The sequence below is a fragment of the Engystomops pustulosus genome, chromosome 2 (assembly GCF_040894005.1).
Source record: "Engystomops pustulosus chromosome 2, aEngPut4.maternal, whole genome shotgun sequence".
In the NCBI taxonomy this organism is placed as follows: Eukaryota; Metazoa; Chordata; class Amphibia; order Anura; family Leptodactylidae; genus Engystomops; species Engystomops pustulosus.
Genome location: NC_092412.1, coordinates 134822336 through 134844714, shown reverse-complemented (window position 1 = coordinate 134844714; position 22379 = coordinate 134822336). Strand labels below are relative to the sequence as shown.

The following is a 22379-nucleotide window of genomic DNA, read 5'->3' as shown; positions in this document are numbered from 1 at the left end:
ACCGGTCCGCGTGCAGCATGTGGCCCATTGGCCGTAGTTTGGGGACCACTGCTTTATTGTAAAATACATGGTAATTTTCTGTCACTGAGGAGGGTTACACTCTGCATGCACTTCTGGGGCCTTATTGAATCCCCTGGACCGGATGCACGGTGTCACCTTCTTGTATATCTATGTTCACTTTCGGAGGAGAGATGTATGATATTAGATTTGTATTGAAGTATTTAAGGGTAATGGCATTTGGCAACACCATAGTAATGATCTATTTAGCACTTTAATGAACACTGCCATATAGGCACGTGTTTAATTCTTTTGTTTCTCTTTTTTTTTTCTCCACTTTCTTTTATTATTTTTCCTCTTCCCCCTTCCACTATCTTTTTCCTTTTCTCCCAAGTATAATTCTCCCCTTTCTGTCCACTCACCCCGATAAACATATACCTCCAGGTGGACTGACGCATGCACAGTAGATAGCTTTGGGCCAACGTTGTCCCCGCACTGCGTCTTTGGGCGCACATCGCATGACCGGGTATCCGATAGCGCTGTTGGACCCCGGACATGCGTATTAGTGCAGCGATGCTGTAAGTGTGGCAGGCGCCATGCCTGATGGCTGTTCGAGGCGCATGCACAAGCAGAGTCCACCTGACCTCCCATTTTCTTATAAAATCCGGCCTCCCAAGGTGTGTTTCGTACCCCCTGTGGAAGCGTGGGTGAAACGCTCGTTGGGGAGTCTGTGGGGCAATCTCACTGCACGGGGAGAAAGAAATGTATAAGACACTGATCTTTGAGATATAGGCTTACTCTTCATGTACATGCCGGTGATAATATATTGTGATAAAACATTGAAGTGACATTGTTCTGTTGGTATGTTCAGTGATAGCTGCTAATTTATACCCCTCATTGTGCGTGAGTGATTAAGCCCTGTCAGGCCTGTTTTTTGGGTTCTCTTTTTGCACCAATTGTATATAATGTAATTTTTTTTATTGTGTATAATAAAGTTTGCATTGTTTTATAGTAAGAACGGTATAAACCCTGTCTTTCTGTGGTAGTATACAGTGACCATAAATATGCTTCTGAGATTGCAGGACATCTACAATGATTCTTACAGTTTTTAAAGTGCTGGTGACGTTTATTCTTAGCTTTTACCAAAGAAAGTGAAATTCTTTTATACACTATTTAAAGATCTGTTTATGTGGCCTTTATGAACATTTGAGACTGGAGAAGAAAATTAAATTAATTTAAAATGTTGTTAATTATAATTATGTTATTAATTATGTTAATTATGTTTACAGTGGGGGAGTTTTATAAAACCTTCTAAAAGGAAGACGATTTTTCTTGCCTGGAATAATCAAAGCTTTCTTTTTGTAATGTGCACTTTTGTCAACAATCCTGGGACATTCCACATATATATGACTGTTACAAACATTTCACAATATTGCTATCACTGTAATGCCAGTGGCCTATGCCTTACTTCTGGTGACCTTAGCTACAATTACCATATGCACTCCGCTCTGCTGATGACCCAAGCCTGACACTGATCCTTAGATGCCTCCCCAGACCTCTGGCCTGTATCTTGGATTCCATGGGGGAGATTTATCACTGCTTCTGCTCCAGTTTTCTGGCTGAGAAGCATTAAAAGAATCGCAATTTCTTGTGAAATGTAGGGTTGAAAAACCTGCGAACGGACCGGGCATAGCTTTGCCCCATGGCTGCGCCACCCAACCACAAGATACGTCAAGAGTCCTAAGCCTCTTGATGTATATATAGCAGGATGCGTCGGGGCGTGGCTTGTTTCTTAGATTCTGTTAAATTCCTGCCTGCCCTGAATTCGGACTGTTTGACTATTCTCTTTGTGACCCCCCCAGTGCTTTGCACCTGAAAATTCTGACCTGCCTGAGCTAGCTGTCACCTACATCAGGACTGCTCTTGAGAAGTAGCGGTCGAGTATCCTTATCTCAGATACCTAGACAGGCAGTCTTTGGTTTATGAAAAAGATAGCTTCTGTAAGTTGAATTCATATGTAACTCAGATCTGCCACATATTATAATTGTGGAAATTTTTCTTTGAAAATTGGATTATCAAAATGTTGGGTTGTCATGGGAATAATTAGGAATAAAGCTTCATGGTACACACCATTGATAATTGCAACAACTGCTATTGAAGCCTGGTCTGTAAATTATTAGAGGTGTCAGTGATCAGAGAGGTCTACCTGTAAGTAGGATAATTCTTATGTTGGGGGCGGTCTTTATAGGGCTTAAAGGGGTTTACTCGTGAAAGAAAATTCTCAAATTTCAATCCCTTAGTAATGTTTACATATACTATCCCTTCCCTTCCCTGGATAAAGATCTTATCTGTCTGTAGCTTGTAGCTTTACTCTCCTCACAATGTGATGTTTTGTGCAGGAAGTCAGTGTGTGTGTGTGTGACCTCATTCTGGAATGCAAAGGTCAGGGCTAGAGGCAGAGAGGCAGGCAGCTCAGTGCAGCATCACACAGAAGAACAAGATGTCTGCCTCAGAAGGTCCAGGGTCAGGTCTAGGCGCAAACAAAATTGTGTAGACAAGGACTGATTGAGACAAGTTGGAATTATAGCCGTGGAATGCTGTATTTTTGTTAATAACATTGAATTAGAGAATGTGTTATTTTCCCAACATGATGAGTCTAGGAGTGAAAAATACTTGGCGTTTGAGACGCATCACTTAAATCTCCTAAATTAGTTTAGACTTGCTTTGAGTGTTACATTAGATGACCAAGATCAATATCAGAAAGGTCTTCCCAAGTATTCCTCGTTATTTGGGTGGGAATTATATGGTACAGGTCTTACATTGGGAAGCTCAGTCTCTAATATGGAATATATGGCTTTAATTTTAGGCGTGCACATCTTGCAACACTAGCGCCTGTCAATTATTACAATTCCTGTACAGAGTATTACTGTAAACTGGATGTTGTTGGTTTTTTTATACTATTTAAAAGACAGCATTAAAAAAAAAAAAAGGTTCAGAGATTCTTATTAAAGGGCTAGAACTGGATACAACTGTTGAGAGATTTCTGCTATATATGTCTTTCTTCACAGTATTAGTGCATGAGAAAACTATGGAGAAAAAATATGCATTTCAAAAAATATTATATCAGTAAATAGAAAATATAGTTTGCATAGGGGTTGTTCTTTAATATTAGTGTCACTTTTCTCAAGACTTCATTGCCTAAAAGAAAAGACATGAATTTAAAGAATAATGTAATACAGTAACTCACAAGTATATGTCACTATATTTTATATCTGTCTGGTATATGCTTTGTTATATACCTTTTTCATGGATACCTATTTATTCACAGATGTTCTTTCTTCAGATACAATCTCGGCTTCCCTCTGTAGTCAAGAGCAAAAAAATTGTAATAGGGTTTACATTTTAACAAAAGTTGGGGCTAAAATGTCTCCAAATTATTATCCAAAAATGTCCACACACACCTAAATAATTACCGTAGCTAATTCTTGAAACAAGAGATGTGTAAATACACAAACATACTTTATCCAAAATTCACAAAATAAAGAATTAAAAATAATTAAAAATACCCCAGACATCCTCTCTAGGGTAACTAACAACCTCTCCCATTAGCAGGCTATACATAAACATGTGGAAATGCAAAGCAAATGATAAAATATTTGATAATCACCAGCAAAGACAAAGAATGCTACAGTTTATAAGGTAGTACCGTATATACATTATTTATCACTGAAAGAGACAGAGGCGATTAGTGGCAGTTCTTAGAAACATATAAAATAGGGTTTGTTTACCCATTAAATTTTATTATAGCTAAGTCCAGTTATTTACTATCCCGGGCAATGCTAGTGTGTATATATATATATATATATACACACTCACCGGCCACTTTATTAGGTACACCTGTCCAACTGCTCGTTAACACTTAATTTCTAATCAGCCAATAACATGGCGGCAACTCAGTGCATTTAGGCATGTAGACATGGTCAAGACAATCTCCTGCAGTTCAAACTGAGCATCAGTATGGGGAAGAAAGGTGATTTGAGTGCCTTTGAACGTGGCATGGTTGTTGGTGCCAGAAGGGCTGGTCTGAGTATTTCAGAAACTGCTGATCTACTGGGATTTTCACGCACAGTCATCTCTAGGGTTTACAGAGAATGGTCCGAAAAAGAAAAAACATCCAGTGAGCGGCAGTTCTGTGGGCATAAATGCCTTGTTGATGCCAGAGGTCAGAGGAGAATGGGCAGACTGGTTCGAGCTGATAGAAAGGCAACAGTGACTCAAATCGCCACCCGTTACAACCAAGGTAGGCAGAAGGGCATCTCTGAACGCACAGTACGTTGAACTTTGAGGCAGATGGGCTACAGCAGCAGAAGACCACACCGGGTGCCACTCCTTTCAGCTAAGAACAGGAAACTGAAGCTACAATTTGCACAAGCTCATCGAAATTGGACAGTAGAAGATTGGAAAAACGTTGCCTGGTCTGATGAGTCTCGATTTCTGCTGCGACATTCGGATGGTAGGGTCAGAATTTGGCGTCAACAACATGAAAGCATGGATCCATCCTGCCTTGTATCAACGGTTCAGGCTGGTGGTGGTGGTGTCATGGTGTGGGGAATATTTTCTTGGCACTATTTGGGCCCCTTGGTACCAATTGAGCATCGTTGCAACGCCACAGCCTACCTGAGTATTGTTGCTGACCATGTCCATGACCCTTTATGACCACAATGTACCCAACATCAGATGGCTACTTTTAGCAGGATAATGCGCCATGTCATAAAGCTGGAATCATCTCAGACTGGTTTCTTGAACATGACAATGAGTTCACTGTACTCAAATGGCCTCCACAGTCACCAGATCTCAATCCAATAGAGCATCTTTGGGATGTGGTGGAACGGGAGATTCGCATCATGGATGTGCAGCCAACAAATCTGCGGCAACTGTATGATGCCATCATGTCAATATGGACCAAAATCTCTGAGGAATGCTTCCAGCACCTTGTTGAATCTATGCCACGAAGAATTGAGGCAGTTCTGAAGGCAAAAGGGGGTCCAACCCATTACTAGCATGGTGTACCTAATAAAGTGGCCGGTGAGTGTATATATATGTATATATGTATATATATATATATATATATATATATATATATATATATATATATATATATACACACTGGAGGCACTGGCTGAGCTAATTAGATATTGGGGGCATGTGCTAAGCTATCTATATACTGGGTGCAGTGCCTGTTGCACTTGTATAAGTAATCAGTATTTAACAAGTGAAAGACATTTGTTGAACAGATGAATGACATTTGTGGAACAGGTTCCCCTTCCAAATCAAACTCACCCATTCAATTCATGTCTTTTACCTGTTAAATTAACAAAACTGCACCTAAAACCACTTCAAAGCTGATTGCAATGCAGTTTTAACTGCAACATGTGACCGCACCCAGTAATCTGACACAGGCAGTTTCTGTCTCAGTGTAAGGCAGATTAGGAAGAAATGAGTGAGGATAATAAGCTCCACCAAGGTCGGTCTGGCCCACCAGTGAATCCCCCAGTGGGCTCCGACACCTGGAACTATGGCAGGGGCCTCCGTTCGGATCCATCGGAGGCCCCTGCCAGTGGCTACAATAATACTCGATGTGGGCGGAACAGCCGCTCGAGTACTATCACTGCAGCCAAAGCCATCAGTGTTACGCAGCCGGGTGCTTTCCAGCGCACTTCGCACTGTAAACGAGATGCGCAGTCGCGTTATGACGTCATCGCATGCCACACATCTCTCCCCGTTCCGCGGCGCCAGCGGCAACAGTGACAGGACACAGTGAGTAATGTGTATGGGTGAGGGGGTGGTATTGTGATTGAGGGGGTGGTATTGTTATTGGGGGGATGGTATTGTGTATGAGGGATGTGTGGTAATGTGTATGGGAGGGTGGGGGGTGGTATTGTGTATAGGGGGTGTGTGGGTAATGTGCATGGGAGGGAATGTGTATACTACAGGGGCTGGCAGGCTGTATACTACAGGGGAAGGCAGGCTGTATACTGCAGGGGGCAGGGAAGCTGTATACTGCAGGGGGCTGGCAGGCTGTATACTGCAGGGGCTGGCAGGCTGTATACTGCAGGGGGCAGGCAGGCTATATACTGCAGTGGGCAGACAGGCTGTATACTGCAGGGGCTGGCATGCTGTATACTGCAGGGGAAGGCAAGCTGTATACTGCAGGGGAAGGCAGGCTGTATACTGCAGGGGGCAGGCAGGCTGTATACTGCAGGGGGCAGGCAGGCTGTATACTGCAGGGGGCTGGCTGGCTGTATACTGCAGGGGGCAGGCAGACTATATATTGCAGCGGGCAGGCAGGCTGTATACTGCAGGGGCTGGCAGGCTGTATACTACAGGGAAAGGCTGGCTGTATACTGCAGGGGGCAGGCAGGCTGTATACTGCAGGGGGAAGGCAGGCTGTATACTGCAGGGGGAAGGCAGGCTGTATACTGCAGGGGGAAGGCAGGCTGTATACTGCAGGGGGAAGGCAGGCTGTATACTGCAGGGGGAAGGCAGGCTGTATACTGCAGGGGGAAGGCAGGCTGTATACTGCAGGGGGAAGGCAGGCTGTATACTGAAGGGAGAAGGCAGGCTGTATACTGCAGGGAGCAGGCAGGCTATATACTACAGGGGGCTGGCAGGCTATATACTCCAGGAGGCTGGCAAGCTATATACTCCAGGAGGCTGGCAAGCTGTATACTGCAGCTGGAAGGCAGGCTGTATACTGCAGGGGGCAGGCAGGCTGTATACTACAGAGGGCTGGCTATATACAACAGGGGGCTAGCTGGCTGTATACTACAGGGGGCTGGCTGCATACTGCAGGGGTCTGGCAGGCTATATACTACATAGGGCAGGCTATATACAACAGGGGGCTAGCTGGCTGTATACTACAGGGGGCAGGCAGGATGTATACTGCAGTGGGCTGGCTATATACTACAAGGGGCTTGATGGCTGTATACTACAGGGGCCAGGCAGGCTATATACTACAGGGGGCTGGCAGGCTGTATACTATAGGTGCCTGGCAGGCTATATACTACAGAGGGCTGGCTATATACAACAGGCGGCTAGCTGGCTGTATACTACAGGGGACAGGCAGGATGTATACAGCAGGGGTCTGGCTATATACTACAAGGGGCTGGGTGGCTGTATACTACAGGGGCCAGGCAGGCTATATACTACAGGGGCCAGGCAGGCTATATACTACAGGGGGCAGGCAGGCTATATACTACAGGGGGTTGTCTTTTTGTGTTAAAATTAGGGGTCTCGGCTTATATTCGAGTCAATACGTTTTTCCATTTTTTTTTTGTGTGTTAAAATTAGGGGTTTCGGCTTATACTCAGGTCGGCTTATACTCAAGTATATAAATGAATATATTTGTAAATGAATAAATAGGAGGAAAATTGTATAAATGTATAATTGAAGGGATGTTACATGCTCATTAATAATTTGGAAGGTATTATATGTATAATAATAATAGGGACGTGATATAAAAACATATTAGTACATTTTGTATAAAATAATTGATTATGCAGAATTATATAACACATTTTTAGTAGGGGAAATGTATAAAAATAATTAAAAGGGACATTAAATAAATAGATAAATTGATTCATTGAAATATTAAAATTCACAGGTGGAACCATATATTATGGACCATACATACTTTTTAATAGTACAATATTATTTATTCAGGGACAGTAGTATAGTAATATATTTAGGGGTAACAATGTAATTTTTGATATGCTGGGGGCACAGAGGGGTTTCTTATGTAGATTCTACGATGTGGGGGCGTGGGGCATTGTTTTATCCAGGTGACATTATACTGTAAGTAACTGTGGTATTTTTTGGGGCGCAGTGAGGGGGATCTGCTTCCCAGAGCTGAACACATCTGCCAGAAAATTCTGCAACCAGATTTTACAAAGATTCTGGATGTGAAGGAGAAGACATGGCACCTGTGAGGTGCTAGATCCTACTTCTTCCTGTGTCAGGTTAGTATTGTAGTCACTGACTAACCTTCTAGTGTGAGACAGCTCTCAGCTTATGTACTATTATATCTATAGGGTCAGAGAGCCAAGTGTGACTTGTCTATGTGGTGCGGGGACGCCATAGTAGGGTTAATGTCACCGGACGCCATAGTAGGGTTAATGTCACCGGACGCCATAGTAGGGTTAATGTCACCAGTTCTTGTAAAGGTTTTCAGCATTTCCTTATTGGAAGGTTGGTCACAGTGCGAACACTTACATCCCTAACCACAGCCCAGCCACCAGCAGAGAGCCAGAGAAACCAGGTTAAACTCTTATACCATCCCTAACCACAGCCCAGCCACCAGCTGAAAGCCCGGGAAACCAGGGGTAACTGTTATACTATCCCTAACATTAATGCCCTGGCATAACATCACCACTGCAGCCCCTGTGCACAAACCAAGAGCCGAGCACTAGCAGAGAGGGAGGGAGAAAGGGCTTAGCTTATCCTTTATTTCACTGCCCCCGCTAGTGCTTAGAAATTCCCTTATCCCAGAATATTTCTATGTAGTAGTAGGTGGGCCCCCAAAATCAATTTCACTGGTGGGCCCCTGGTACCCCAGTCCGACCCTGAGCTCCACGGTTAGTTAAAAAGGAAGCAGTTCCTTCTACTATGTTGAACAGTTAATCATAATATAGTACCTGATCTACAGGAATCTCTACTTTTGTGTGTGCATCCTCCTTTACTTCTTGAGCTCCTTCTAGTTCATGCCGGGTTTCTTTGACTTTAAATACTCCATCTTCTTCTATTCAAAAAAAATATGTTAAATGTTGTTATAAGGTCAGTAGAGTCACTGTTTAATAAGTATATACCATAATTTAAATTACTATTAAAATATAACTTTAGATTTTGCAATAAAAAGTGACTTCTTAAATAGGTTGTCCCAATTTAGGAAGTTATCCAAAATCCACAGAATAGGGGATCATTTCCTAATCAGTGTGGGTCGACAGCTGGAACTCCCACCGTTCTCAGGAACAAGAATCCCATTCTCAACAATGAGTGGATCGGCAGCCAAGTAAGTGTCCTGCCACTCCATTCAATTCTATCTGAGCTGCTGAAGATTGCTGAGCATAGCATTCAGCTATCTCCGGTCGATCCCATCCTATGTCATCCGATGTGCCCTGCTGCCGTGCCTATTAATTATTCTCCTAAGGGATCTGTTCTCATGATCCATCAGATTAGGAAGTTATCCCCAATGTCAATATTTTACACAGACATCAGCTCTTTCTCTGTTAATTGTTAGCTTGTTAAAGGAAATCTACAATCAAAATCAAGCACTCCTGTGGGTGTTACCAAAACCCCTCTGTGCTGCAGTTTCACAGGCTATTAGGCAGTCTCCCCCTCCACCTGCTCCTGCAGCACTTCCCCTCATCCTGCATGATGTAATCTGACTGCAGCAGAGAAATTTGGGTGGAAAGTCCTCCTTGCGCACTGTAACAGCCTGTGAATCTGTTACAGCACAGATGAACTCTGGTAACAACCCTAGGAACACTTCAGGCTCGTCAGCATAATTTCAAACATGTATTTTAGAAGGAAGGAGGCCATGGATAAGACATATAAGAATCTATGAGTAAGTGTCCCTGGTTTACCATGCTGGATTTTGACGGGAGATTTCCGTTAAATGAGTCAGGCTGTCTGATACCAAAGCTGACATAGTGCGTAAGCCAAGGATTGATAATTTTACATGGTGGATAAATGCATTTATAAAGCACCAGGGAGAATATAGACAGGGGGAGATTTATCATACGCTGGCGGTCCGTGCGGTGGCATAGTCACAGGATAAATCACAGTTTCTTTCAGATAAAAAGCACTGATAAATCTCCCACAATGTTCTGTAAAACAGTGAGCTGTATACTGTCTGTATTGTACAGACTAAATTTGGATTTGGGAGCCAGCTGTTCAATACAAGTTTAGAAAGAACTCTAACAAAGTATATTACTAAAATGTTTGAAAACACTTCCCCTACACACATATTTTAAAAAAGTGAAGTGACATTTACTCTCATTATAAAACTAATAGCTTGACATAAATGTACCATTGGTTTTTTCCTCATTAGCCTTTTGTTTTCGAGTTGGCCGTACCCTTACAGGTTTTGCATAGAAAACAGAATTCTCCCCATCTCTGTGTTTAACACTGGCATAAGATTGTGCTGCACCTGTGGAATAGATCCTCCTGCTGTCTTCCTGGAAGAAGATGTATACAACAACAGGATTAATGTATAGGTGTACAAATATTCTTTAAAATACATGTTCACTATTAAAAACCATTGTACCTGAGTTGGAGAGCTATTAAGGGCAGAGTCGCTAACTCCGTCTTGTGAGATGCTATATCCCTTGCCCTGCTTTAAAAAAATAAAAGAGAAATATGTTACGAGTGGCTTATAACATTGACGGTGAACCTTCTAGAGACAGAGTGCCCAAAGACAACCAAAATCTATTTACATATTGCAAAGTACCAACATGTCTATTAAAGCAATAATTTATGGCTCCCTACTCTGTCACAGCAGTCAATCGTATCACCATCCTGAGGATACCAATAAATTAGAAAGAAATTGGAGAAATTTGGTATCGTTGTAGCTTCCACTCAGGGTTCCCTGAACAAAAAGATTTGTGGGGCTCGGAGCAAAAGCTCAGATTGTAATCCAGCTTTGTCCACACAATCACACTACTCCAGCAGTCTTAGACAGTCCTGAATGTGTGTTTGAAAATAGAACTGAGCAAGGCATGTCCTGGCCTTCCTCAGACTTTCTCAGGAGGCATTGAGTCCTGTCTCTGCAAACTCTGTGCTAGGGTGACAGCTTGGGTGCCCACAGAAAGGACTCTGAGTGCAACCTTTGATACCTGTACCATAGCTTTGCCATCACTGGCTTATACTATAGACATGGTATAGAAAGAGTATCAATTTATTACACTCCAACTTTTAGAATTCCTAAAAAAAGGAGATTGATATGGAAAGATCAAATTAGGAATTCTATACAGAGCATACAGCAACGATCACAGCACCACCTATTATCACTGTGCTTTAACCACTAAAGAATATTCTCGTGTCAAAAATACAAAATGTCCCAAAATGCTCTTTTTGCAGGTCTAGCACAAAATACAGCTCAGCGGTGCTCAAATCCAAACAGATCAATCCATTATTGCAGAAATGTAGGTACAAGAAATGTATGGCACTCAGCAGTCTTCCATTAAAATCTTTTTTTCTTCTTTATTGTAGCATAAACACTTATGTAAGCATAAAGTACTTATGTACAGGACACACAAGGGGGGGAGTGGGGGCGGAATGCGCAAAAAATGTGTGACAGCATATACCACTTATGATTTGGGTCGTTAACCGCTTGGGGAGGTGTGTTCTATTTGCTCTTTGTGTATATAGTTCCCCCAAATGTTTTTTAGCACTTATGCGGAAGCCAGAAGAAGCGCAATACTGCGCAAAACGATCGTTGCCTTCTTGTGGGCATTCCTCCCCCACTCCCTCCCTTGTATGTCCTGTACGTAAGTACTTGTTGTTTATGCTACAATAAAGAAGAAAAAAAGATTTTAATGGAAGACTGTTGAGTGCCGTCAATTTCTTGTACCTACATTTCTGCAATTTCAAATAAGGAATTGCCAATAATTAAAGTAACTTTACAGGAGTTAAAGAGAATTTTCATGGCAGTTAGTATCCCAAATTCTGATGCTGTCACTATTGTTCCAATTAGAAACAAAATGAACAGTTTTATTGCTAGGTATGATTACATTAAAAGGAAATCTACCCACATATCTTTACATATTAAATCAACGTCACTCTGTTGTTCTTCTTGGCACAGTGATCTTGTTGTTGCTTTTTTATGGTTTTTTAAAAATCTGCAAATGAACATGAGGTTCCCCCCGGAAGGAAGGGAGGCTCAAGGGTTGTTAGGAGATGTGGAGTAATATCAGTTGGCAGTTTTAGGGATGCAATGTCAGAGACCCCAGATCAATATAAACACAGAGCCAGGATTACAGTACTCAGAGAAACAGGTTTATTAGGTAAAGATCTACTGTTAGATATCCTTTAAGCCTTGCATAAACTATGCAAATATACCTCAGCTTCTCTTTCCATATGTTTGATGGTGGTATTTGCACAGGGGTGCTGGGGTGAAGAACTGAACAGGTGCCAGGAGTAGCAGCAGTTGAGTATGTATGGCCACCAGTCCATAAGGACTTTTGGATGTTTTCATTTCCAGTAAATTTTGAGATAGGTTTTATTAGCTAGCACAAAGCATTTGCTGCTTACCACAACTTTAGGATTCCTGCGTTTCACACCCTGACGATTCCTACGACAGACATTACATTAGTGAAAAGTAGATATTTGTAATAATAGCTAAAATAAAGGGAAGACTTTGTAAAAATAAAGATAGTTAAATTTGTGTTTGTACTTGTTTCCTCCAGGTGGACTTAGAAGTTCCTCATATGGAAGACATTTATACTTCTCGGATCCAACAGCAACATAGTATTCTCCGGACACCAGCTCAGCTCCGCATGAGATAGAAACTCCATCTAAAGTGCAGAGCCTAAAGAAGTATTGTATTAGTGCATAACACATTGACATCAGAACAAACATTTTTGTGCCTACAATCTAAACTTACTTTCTTACAGCTCCATTGTATAAATTTGCCTTTTCAGTAAGCAAGGTTAAGACCAGCTCCCACTCCTTCAAGATACTTGGAGAAATAAGAACTCTGATAGGTGGGGTCATTAGATCTCCATTACGAAAAATACTGGCAAAAAATAAAAACAAGTAGCTGAAAATATTGACAGATTGGAAGAAACAACCCTGATACAATGAAGCATGTAAATTGTTTCAGTCACCTCAATATCAACTTCAATTCAATTATTGGTTTACACATTTTAGGAAAGTTTTACCATTTTAATCATGTCTAATATGTTCCACCGCTTCCTTTACGTGGGAGCTTTCACTGTGTAGTGAGTAATGGCATACTGAATACAACCCATAGGAGAGTAGAAATGGGAGCCAACCCTATCTCTATGCCAAAGACTTATCAGGAACTGTAATGCCTATCTACACTTTTAGGGGTAGTGTATCTGTGTTGATCTATAGTAACCAGATAAGCATAGCACCATGTACAGACCTTTCTGTTTTCAAAACTTGTTCTCCTGCTTTCAAAATCATCAAAGGTCCTTTACTATGTAATATTCATCCACCTTACAATAATGCAATACATAGATGATGCACAGTCTGATAGTTAACAGTGGGATATATAAAATAAACTATGCTATGATTGTTAATGTTTCCCAAAGTGGGGAAAAATTGAAATATCCCCAAATTTTTAATATAAATAGTAATATAATTAATATAGTAATTTATATAGTAACTAATATAAGTAATATAGTAACTTAAATAATATACTATACTAAATAATGTGATTATATTTCAAATTATTTTTACTACAAGAAAAGTTACAAAATAGAAGACAATGGGGCAGATTTATCAAGCGGTCTGAAAGTCAGAATATTTCTAGTTGCCCATGGCAACCAATCACAGCTCCCCTTTAAAATATTCATGAGCACTGATAAAATGAATGCTGAGCTGTGATTGGTTGCCATGGGCAACTAGAAATATTCTGACTTTCAGACAGCTTGATAAATCTGCCCCAATGTCTGCAGATATATACTGGGAAAATGATGTGTTAAAATGTAAAAGTTTAGCAACAATGTCATAAATGTCAGCTTTGCAGTTAAGACCAATCTGATACTAAAGAGGTCATGAGGAAATAAAATTGCCTTATCCTGACAAACCTATAATTTTTTTGTGTTAGAAAATGTTTCATTCTTGTCTGAAAGACAATGGTTATTGTCTTTTTAACTTAATATACCCAGATAGTAAAACATATAACTTTTTTCTAATTTGAAGGTTTATTATGAAAAATTGTAAATACTTGCCAAAAGTGGCATGCCAGCTGGTTCCATAAATACATGATAGGCCAAAAGTCCTGTGACTAGGCAGAGCGAGGAGGTGTTGTAATCCAGCACAGACATGGAGTACAGTGCTCGGTTACCAGGAACGCAGCCAGCTAATGAAGAAGCAGTGCACATGTTTGGCCTGTCATTCTATTCAGGGAAGGGAACAGGAATAGTGGGAATTGTATCAGTCAGGCCCTAACTGACCTGTAAGTATCCCCTTAACTGTGGATAAGGGAATATATTTTGGATCAGGTTGAACATTCAGGTCAGTCTGCTAGCTGCACGTTGAAGAGTAGGTGGAACCTAACCTAGCAATGTATATGGGGGTATAAAGAAAAATCATCATTAAATTCCTGTTCACCATAGAGTCAATAAGACCAGAGTGAAACAAGATTTGAATGGGAACAAAGGTAACATGAATCCTACATATCCATCTGCTTAACTCCTTGAAGCTAACAGATTGTCCTGGATATTCAGTGTGAGGGGTTTCCCTTAACGTATGGCAAGATATACTCCTTTAAAGGACATCTATAACCAGGATGAAGGATTGTAAACCAAGCACACTGAGAAACTGGTGTGTCGCCCTTCTGGCAGGATCTGATCTTCTTTTTGCTTCTTATGTCCTGTTTTTTAAAGGCTTTTATAATTATGCAAATTAGCCTGAGGGGCTCCTGGCTGCATAGGTGTTAATGGAGACTGGAGCCCCTCCAGCTCATTTTCCTTTTTTTGTTCTTAAAAACAAGGACATAAGAAGCTAAAAGAACAGTGGATCCAGCCAGAGCGGACACAAACCTGTATGTCAGTGTGCTTGGTTTACAATATACTTGTAAGTACTTGGCCTTATGGTAAATGTTCCTTTTAGTGTTGTAAAGGTACTCACTGAATTATACAAGGAAGGTGAGATTCTTCCCTCCAGCGACCTGTGACTTTTAGCCTACGAGAGACCTAGGGAAAAAAAAAAATTAGGGTGGGAACATATCTTTGCCAACATTAATTATATTTTAGTATGTTTTGTACATGCCCTTCCTGAACGCTTTATGCATCTACCTCTGAACACCATGACACCAGTTAAACACCCTTCCTGCTGACCCAATTCACACACCTCTCCCTTCTAAATGTTTTACTCATCAAAGAAGAGGAAAGACCAATCCTGTTCTGCACACTGAGAACAGGGAGCAGAGAGGGCGGAAGGGTCATGTATGGAGGAAGTAGTTGAGAAAGTGGAACATTCTGGGAATTTTTGTTCTGGCTCTAAAAACTACATGTGGTTATGAGAACTTGAAAGTCCAAGTGTAATCTGTAGATGTTTGCTGTATACATTGCTGTATATGAACAGAAGCAAGTGAACAGATAACATTATAATCAGGTATCTATTTTTACATGTATATAGCACAGCAGTAAGATGCATACCTCCAAAAAGCAATGGCTATAGGCAAGTTTGTAGACATCAGTAAAGGAGACTACGGGCCAGCGGCCTGCGTCTGCACTGTGCTACGCCTGCTGGCAGAAAACCTAGCTGAATACAGGAGATGGGGGCCCTGGCTGGACCTGAGGACTGAGGGGAGTATTACTTTTTCTTCTTTTTTACTGACCACTCTTAGCCCAATGGAGCCTGGGCTGCATATAATTAATCCATGGGGTTAAAGGGAGTGCAGGCTACATATGGTGAGGGGAACTGTATATAATTAATCCAAGGGTTTAGGGGGGCTATATATAATGAATACATGGGGATGAGGGGGGCTGTATATAATTAATCCATGAGGGATGAGGGGAGCTACAAACTGTATGATAATCCATGGGGGGCTGAGGGGTGCTGCATATAATTATTCCATGGGGGATGAGGGTTTCTGCATATAATTAAAGGAAGGGGCGGTGTCTATAATATAACCATTGTGGGGCCTTGTATAATATAACCATATGGGCTGTATATAATATAACCGTGTGGGCTGTATATAATATAAGCATGTGGGAGGCTGTTTAACACATGACCATGTGGGGGGCTATTTAAAATATAACCATGTGAGGTTGTGTATAATATAACCATGTGGAGCTGTATGTAATATTACCAGGAGGGGTTGTGTATAATATAACCATTTGAGGGCTGTTTATAAAATGACCATGAGGGGCTGTTTGAGATGATAAAGGGAGTTTAATAGGGAGCAGCTTTACAACATTTTGAGGTGCCTTGCAGGGACAGTGTATTTCTAGGGGAAGTTTATCAACATCCAATTTATCTCTCATCCAGGTACTAAACAGTATAGAGAAACCAGGACACTTAAGAACAACTGCTATGTACTGAAACTGCATGAATGCATGAACACTGAATATGGATTCATTGGGGCACATTTACTAGGGGCCTTGCGCAAGTTTTCTGGCGGACTTTGCATGTTCCTTTCAGTGCAAACTGCTTGCACAAGTATTTAAAAAGTGCCCATGCCACATTTGTGTCGCACATGACCGTTTTGTATCGCAGTTGCACTTCCGGTGCTCAGCCGGATCACATTTATTATGCATCAGCATTTATTAAGTCCATCAGCAATGTGTTGCACGCCATATGTTAAAAGTTTTACGAGGAAGGGCCTCACAAAAAATTTGGAAGTGCATTTGCCTAACTCATAATCCATTACTCTTGACTAAATTGAAGAGCCTAGATCAAACACACTTAGGCTACCTGCACACAATCATCGCTTTTCCGCAAACTATGACTCCAATGGCCATATTTGTGGGATGTATATAATCCATATATTATCTGTGTCATGGCTGTATGTCTGCAAAGTTGGTCCTTGTGTAATCCATGTTTTCAAGGAAGCCAGTGACTGAGCTAGGCCAGCCTATTAAGCTCATGTGATTGTTTCCTGTGAACCAACAGAAAAACAGACAGAAAGCCTAGTACATCCTTGTGCAATTCGTGTTTTTTTTTACAGCCCCATTGACTTCTATGAGAATGTCTGAGCCACAAACATGGATTAAAATAGGACATGCTCTATGTTTTTCATCACCGACACTAGGCTCAGACATGATGCTGAGGAATCCTCAGCAGTGAGGATAGACATGCATGGAGCTATTATTGTGATTTTGCTTTTATTTATCATCCTTTTTCCTTGCTTGAAGCAATAAATGAAAATATTCTTGTTTAAACCTAGAGGCTGAATATATCTTAATAAACTTGGCACATTTCATATGAGGGCATTAGCTGATTAAGACTGGCTTATTAAATGCCAGTCTGAATAAATCAGCCCCAGTACATGTTTTCAAGTGGAAATTTTGAACTTGGTTAGGTACTAAAATGTTGTTTGACTATTCATTGTACAATTAAAGAAAAAAAAACTTTTAAAGGACCTGTCAAGTCATTAGAACACTTTAGCTGCTCATACGAAAGTAAGCAGCTCCCTAGCCCTCAACCAAGTTAGAGCATTGTTAAATCTCTAGTTTTACCAGAACATACCAATAAGCTAGGAAACAATGCACTACGTAGCCGTCCCATTTTTCGACATAGTTTACAGTGGTCCGGTGTATTCATGAGGGTGTCATTCGAGGCACTCCCCTCTCCACAGCCACTCCAACACCATATGCCGGTGGTGGCAGGCAGGCTTGATGCTGCAGTCACTGCCTCCTCGGACCACCCCCCCTACCTTGAATAACCCTGACCACTGTAAGCTAGGTCCAACGATCAGACCTGTAACAATGCTCTAACTGGGGGAGGGCTAGAGAGCTGCTTACTTTTGTATGAGCAGCTAAAGTGTTTTAGTGACCTGACAGGTCCTCTTTAAGAAACATTTTGCTTAATTTAGTACACATTGCCCTGGTTATAGTACAGAAAAATAATTACTTATATATAATTTACATGCTATGTGTATTTTGGAGTTGACTAATGCTACTGAGAAGTTTGAGAGGCAAAAATGACCCCTCCATAAAAAGTCATCTTTCAGTAAAACAAATCATGGACAGACAGCTTATAACAATATCTATCACCAATGCAACTCAAAAATGCATATATGCATTGTTTGCTGATTGGAAAGTAATAGAAAAGTAGTATAAACATACATCAAAATCAAGAATATCAAGGAAAACAGAACATGATTTTACCTGTTGGACGTCTCGGACAAGTGTGACCACAGGAGGTTTGACCTCAGTGTGAAGATAACTAATGTAATATGTGAAATAGAATTAGAGATGAACGGTAATTTACTTAAAGCATCATTACATATTCATTATCAGCAATACTTAATAAACATTAAAAAGACTAGCACAACAAAAAATACACTATAAGCACAACAAATAAAGTAAATGTTCATACTCACTCAAGTTTTCGGAACTTTTCGGTCCCTGCCGCTACATACTGACCCTTGTTAAGTAGGTCGCTGAGTTGTGTCACACGATGGCCATTGTGTGGAGTGTAGATGTTACGTACAGCAGTAGGGGCTTGGATGGAGGTGGTTACCTCATTTAAGAAAGCTTCAAACGTCAGAAATTGCCTCTCGTTCACAACCATGCGGCGCCCATTGTGGAAAGGGTCTCCGTTTCGAAACACAAGGACATTTTTGCCATGTGGAAACAGCTGTACCCCCGTAGGGGAACTCATTTTAAATATAATTTATGTAAAAAACAAAAAAACTAAAACAAAAGTGGAGAAAACACACATAAAAGTATACCAAAATGTTCTCAAATAGGTCGTTACATTGCTAAGTGATAAGAAATATCTGATGGTGTAAAATCACACACAGGATAAGGACACACCGTACACACACACTGATCTGCGCTCTCCTGTCTATCATTTAGTTGCTGTGACTCTTTGCTGTTGCCAGGTGACCATTTCTGGTTACAAATGTTAGATAGGAGGGTGCTCAGTTACAGCCACCACGCCTCTTGCACAAGAACTACTACAACTCTATTACTATTAGACTATTATTGTTACAATGCTTACACATCAAGTAAAAAGTTAATGCTCAAAGGCAGGGTCTGACTCCAATTCAGCTCTTAATCCACAGCAAAATTTGAATGTTTTACATGGGGATTGTCCTTTGGATGTGAATTATCCCCCCTTCTCATTGTACTTTGAATTCCTGAAAAACTTGTGTTGCTGAATTCTTACTACATACTACATCTGGATCCAGCTTTAGTGAGGTTTTCCGCTTTTTCAGAAAACAGTGTAAGAAATACAATCACCGTAATAAAGGGAAGAATATCAATAAATGTGCACTAGAATTATGGAATATTTATAAAAATTTGCTCACATGTGGTACATTTTGTAGGATATCTACACCATCTTTTTTTCTAATCATATATGCAAACATTTTGCAACAGATATGTGATGAAATATAGAAACATACATGCACACAAGGGAGAGGGTGGAGTCACGTGCCAGATTGTGTCTTGTTCATCAGGACATCACTGCCCCCCTAGCCTTATCCTCTATAGCCTAAGTGGCTCCAGACCTTCCCTCTATATTCCCTCCACTTTTAGACAAAGTATCATATAAATCCCATGGGCTTGTATGACCAATATGTCAGTTAGGGACAGTTATGGAGTTATAATTCATCCCAGCACAAGGCCAAATACCTATTTGGAATTGGGATATCTAGGGTATAGCATTCCTGTGTCTTCATTGGTTCTAGATTTCTTGCACACAGAGATACAAGTATCTCTGAATCAAAGCATAGAAAATGGGTCATGACTGGTATCAATGTAATACAGGGATTCACCTGGATCCAAGGAGACCAGAACCCTGAACCTACAAATTTCCATTGAGAAGCTAGAACTTCTCCAAGGTTCTGGATCTGATACCAGGTAGGAAGGTTCCTAGAGCCCCCCTATGGGTGTGAAGTGGTGTGTCTGCACCTATTGAAATCAGAGCAACACTTGTGGCACTGACAAGTGGCAAATGGTGGCACTCCAAGTTCTTGTGAATAAGGAATTCTTTTATTCCAAAAGTGCTACGTTTCAGCTCCCATATCTTGAGAAAGGCTTGAGAAAGGCTCCAGATATGGGAGCTGAAACGTAGCACTTTCAGAATAAAAGAATTCCTTTTTCACAAGAACTTGCAGTGCCATCATTTTTTGATTTATATATATTATATATACACTCACCGGCCACTTTATTAGGTACACCATGCTAGTAACGGGTTGGACCCCCTTTTGCCTTCAGAACTGCCTCAATTCTTCGTGGCATAAATTCAACAAGGTGCTGGAAGCATTCCTCAGAGATTTTGGTCCATATTGACATGATGGCATCACACAGTTGCCGCAGATGGTGCGAATCTCCCGTTCCACCACATCCCAAAGATGCTCTATTGGATTGAGATCTGGTGACTGTGGAGGCCATTTGAGTACAGTGAACTCATTGTCATGTTCAAGAAACCAGTCTGAGATGATTCCAGCTTTATGACATGGCGCATTATCCTGCTGAAAGTAGCCATCAGATGTTGGGTACATTGTGGTCATAAAGGGATGGACATGGTCAGCAACAATACTCAGGTAGGCTGTGGCATTGCAACGATGCTCATTTGGTACCAAGGGGCCCAAAGAGTACCAAGAAAATATTCCCCACACCATGACACCACCAGCCTGAACCGTTGATACAAGGCAGGATGGATCCATGCTTTCATGTTGTTGACGCCAAATTCTGACCCTAGCATCCAAATGTTGCAGCAGAAATCGAGACTCATCAGACCAGGCAACGTTTTTCCAATCTTCTACTGTCCAATTTCGATGAGCTTGTGCAAATTGTAGCCTCAGTTTCCTGTTCTTAGCTGAAAGGAGTGGCACCCAGTGTGGTCTTCTGCTGCTGTAGCCCATCTGCCTGAAAGTTTGACGTACTGTGCGTTCAGAGATGCTCTTCTGCCTACCTTGGTTGTAACGGGTGGCGTTTTGAGTCACTGTTGCCTTTCTATCAGCTCGAACCAGTCTGCCCATTCTCCTCTGACCTCTGGCATCAACAAGGCATTTCCGCCCACAGAACTGCCGCTCACTGGACGTTTTTTCTTTTTCGGACCATTCTTTGTAAACCTTAGAGATGGTTGTGTGTGAAAATCCCAGTAGATCAGCAGTTTCTGAAATACTCAGACCAGCCCTTCTGGCACCAACAACCATGCCACGTTCAAAGGCCTCAAATCACCTTTCTTCCCCATACTAATGCTCGGTTTGAACTGCAGGAGATCGTCTTGACCATGTCTACATGCCTAAATGTTGCCGCCATGTGATTGGCTGATTAGAAATTAAGTGTTAATGAGCAGTTGGACAGGTGTACCTAATAAAGTGGCCGGTCAGTGTATATATACCTTTTGTTATGCACATGACTGCACTAGGTCTCTAACTTAATGCTTATATGTAATTGTAAAGTCCTTCTTGTATTCAAATATGTGATTTAAACTTGGTATTGCTGTGATCACATGACCTGTAAGATGATGTCACTTCCTGTGTATTTTGTATAAATTTTTCACTGTGTTACATGCACCTTTGCTTGAGAAAGGCTCCAGATGCAAGGAGCCGAAACGTAGCCTTGACACGTGTGAATAAATGAGTATGTTTTTCTGATTTCCACAAATCTCGGAGTGCTGCCTTTTTTTGCTGTTCTATGGTTTGATGGACCTTGGTTCAGGTCCTGGGAATTGCACCCGAGTTCATAACTTTTCCCGAGTGCTGCCTCACCTCTTTGTATCTTTATATATATATATATATATATATATATATATATATATATATATATATATATATATATTGTGTGTGTGTACTATTTGTCTATTGTTACTTAAGGGGCAATTAAATATAAAATTTAACCTTGCTATTCATCTCGATCCTCAAATCCCCACGTCTGTGGCTTGGTTATATGTATGCTACCTTGGAGTTGGCGTATAACCACATATAATCCTGTAACGGACTGGGCATATATCCGATGAGATCTGGTGGCGGCCTACTGGGCTAATAAGGTTCTGTTTCACTGAGTATAATGCAGTTTAGCCGTTTAGGGTTGTGAGCGTGTTTTGTGCCATACTGTTGTCAGGATTCGGGATGTGGGGATCCATGGACCACCGCGGGAGGTGGTACTGGCTGACACCTGGGACCGGAGTCTAATGGGCACCTGGTCTTTACCAGAGCCCGCCGCTGTGGCAGGGTACCACCAGGTCGTTCCACAGGTAAGACTAGCCCGTGGCTGCAGCCGAGGTCGAGATACCTTAGCAGGAGACAGTCTCATGGTCAGGTCCAGGCACTGGGTCAGGGCAGGCAGCAGAGATGCAACGTCAAGTCCAATCCGGGGACAGCAACGGGTGGTCCAGGCAGATGGGAACGGGAACACAGGCACACAGGAATGCAGGACACGGGAACACACGGAAGCAGGAATGCAGGATACACGAGAACACACAGGAACGCAGGGCACGGGAACTCAGGA

The 22379-nt window shown here is 41.5% G+C and overlaps 1 protein-coding gene across 3 annotated transcripts; it reads right to left on the bottom strand.

The window, feature by feature from the left end:
* Positions 1–2983: 2983 nt before the first annotated feature.
* DCDC2B (doublecortin domain containing 2B) lies at positions 2984–19832 on the bottom strand. Of its 3 annotated transcripts, none has more exons than XM_072136606.1 (11): positions 18296–19832; positions 18081–18138; positions 14875–14939; positions 12659–12790; positions 12449–12583; positions 12307–12346; positions 10322–10390; positions 10085–10232; positions 8691–8791; positions 3297–3359; positions 2984–3195 (listed from the first exon to the last, which is right to left on the bottom strand). In XM_072136606.1, exons 1-10 carry the CDS (start codon positions 18574–18576, stop codon positions 3312–3314), a joined length of 1077 nt encoding a protein of 358 aa, XP_071992707.1. In that variant the 5' UTR covers positions 18577–19832; the 3' UTR covers positions 2984–3195; positions 3297–3311. The 3 variants fall into 3 exon arrangements, with proteins under 3 accessions (XP_071992707.1, XP_071992708.1, XP_071992706.1); XM_072136607.1 differs by having other exon boundaries at positions 8691–8794; positions 10322–10387; positions 18296–19829; XM_072136605.1 differs by having other exon boundaries at positions 8691–8794; positions 18296–19825.
* Between the last annotated feature and the right edge of the window lie 2547 nt (positions 19833–22379).

Bases quoted from the DNA above. Each gene is read 5' to 3' on its own strand.
- DCDC2B (XM_072136605.1), bottom strand. From the start codon at position 18,576: ATGAGTTCCCCTACGGGGGTACAGCTGTTTCCACATGGCAAAAATGTC. The intron at 18,139-18,295 runs GTGAGTATGAAC...ATATTACATTAG, and splicing joins GAAAAGTTCCGAAAACTTGA to TTATCTTCACACTGAGGTCA. The intron at 12,584-12,658 runs GTAAGTTTAGAT...ATACTTCTTTAG, and splicing joins TACAATGGAGCTGTAAGAAA to GCTCTGCACTTTAGATGGAG.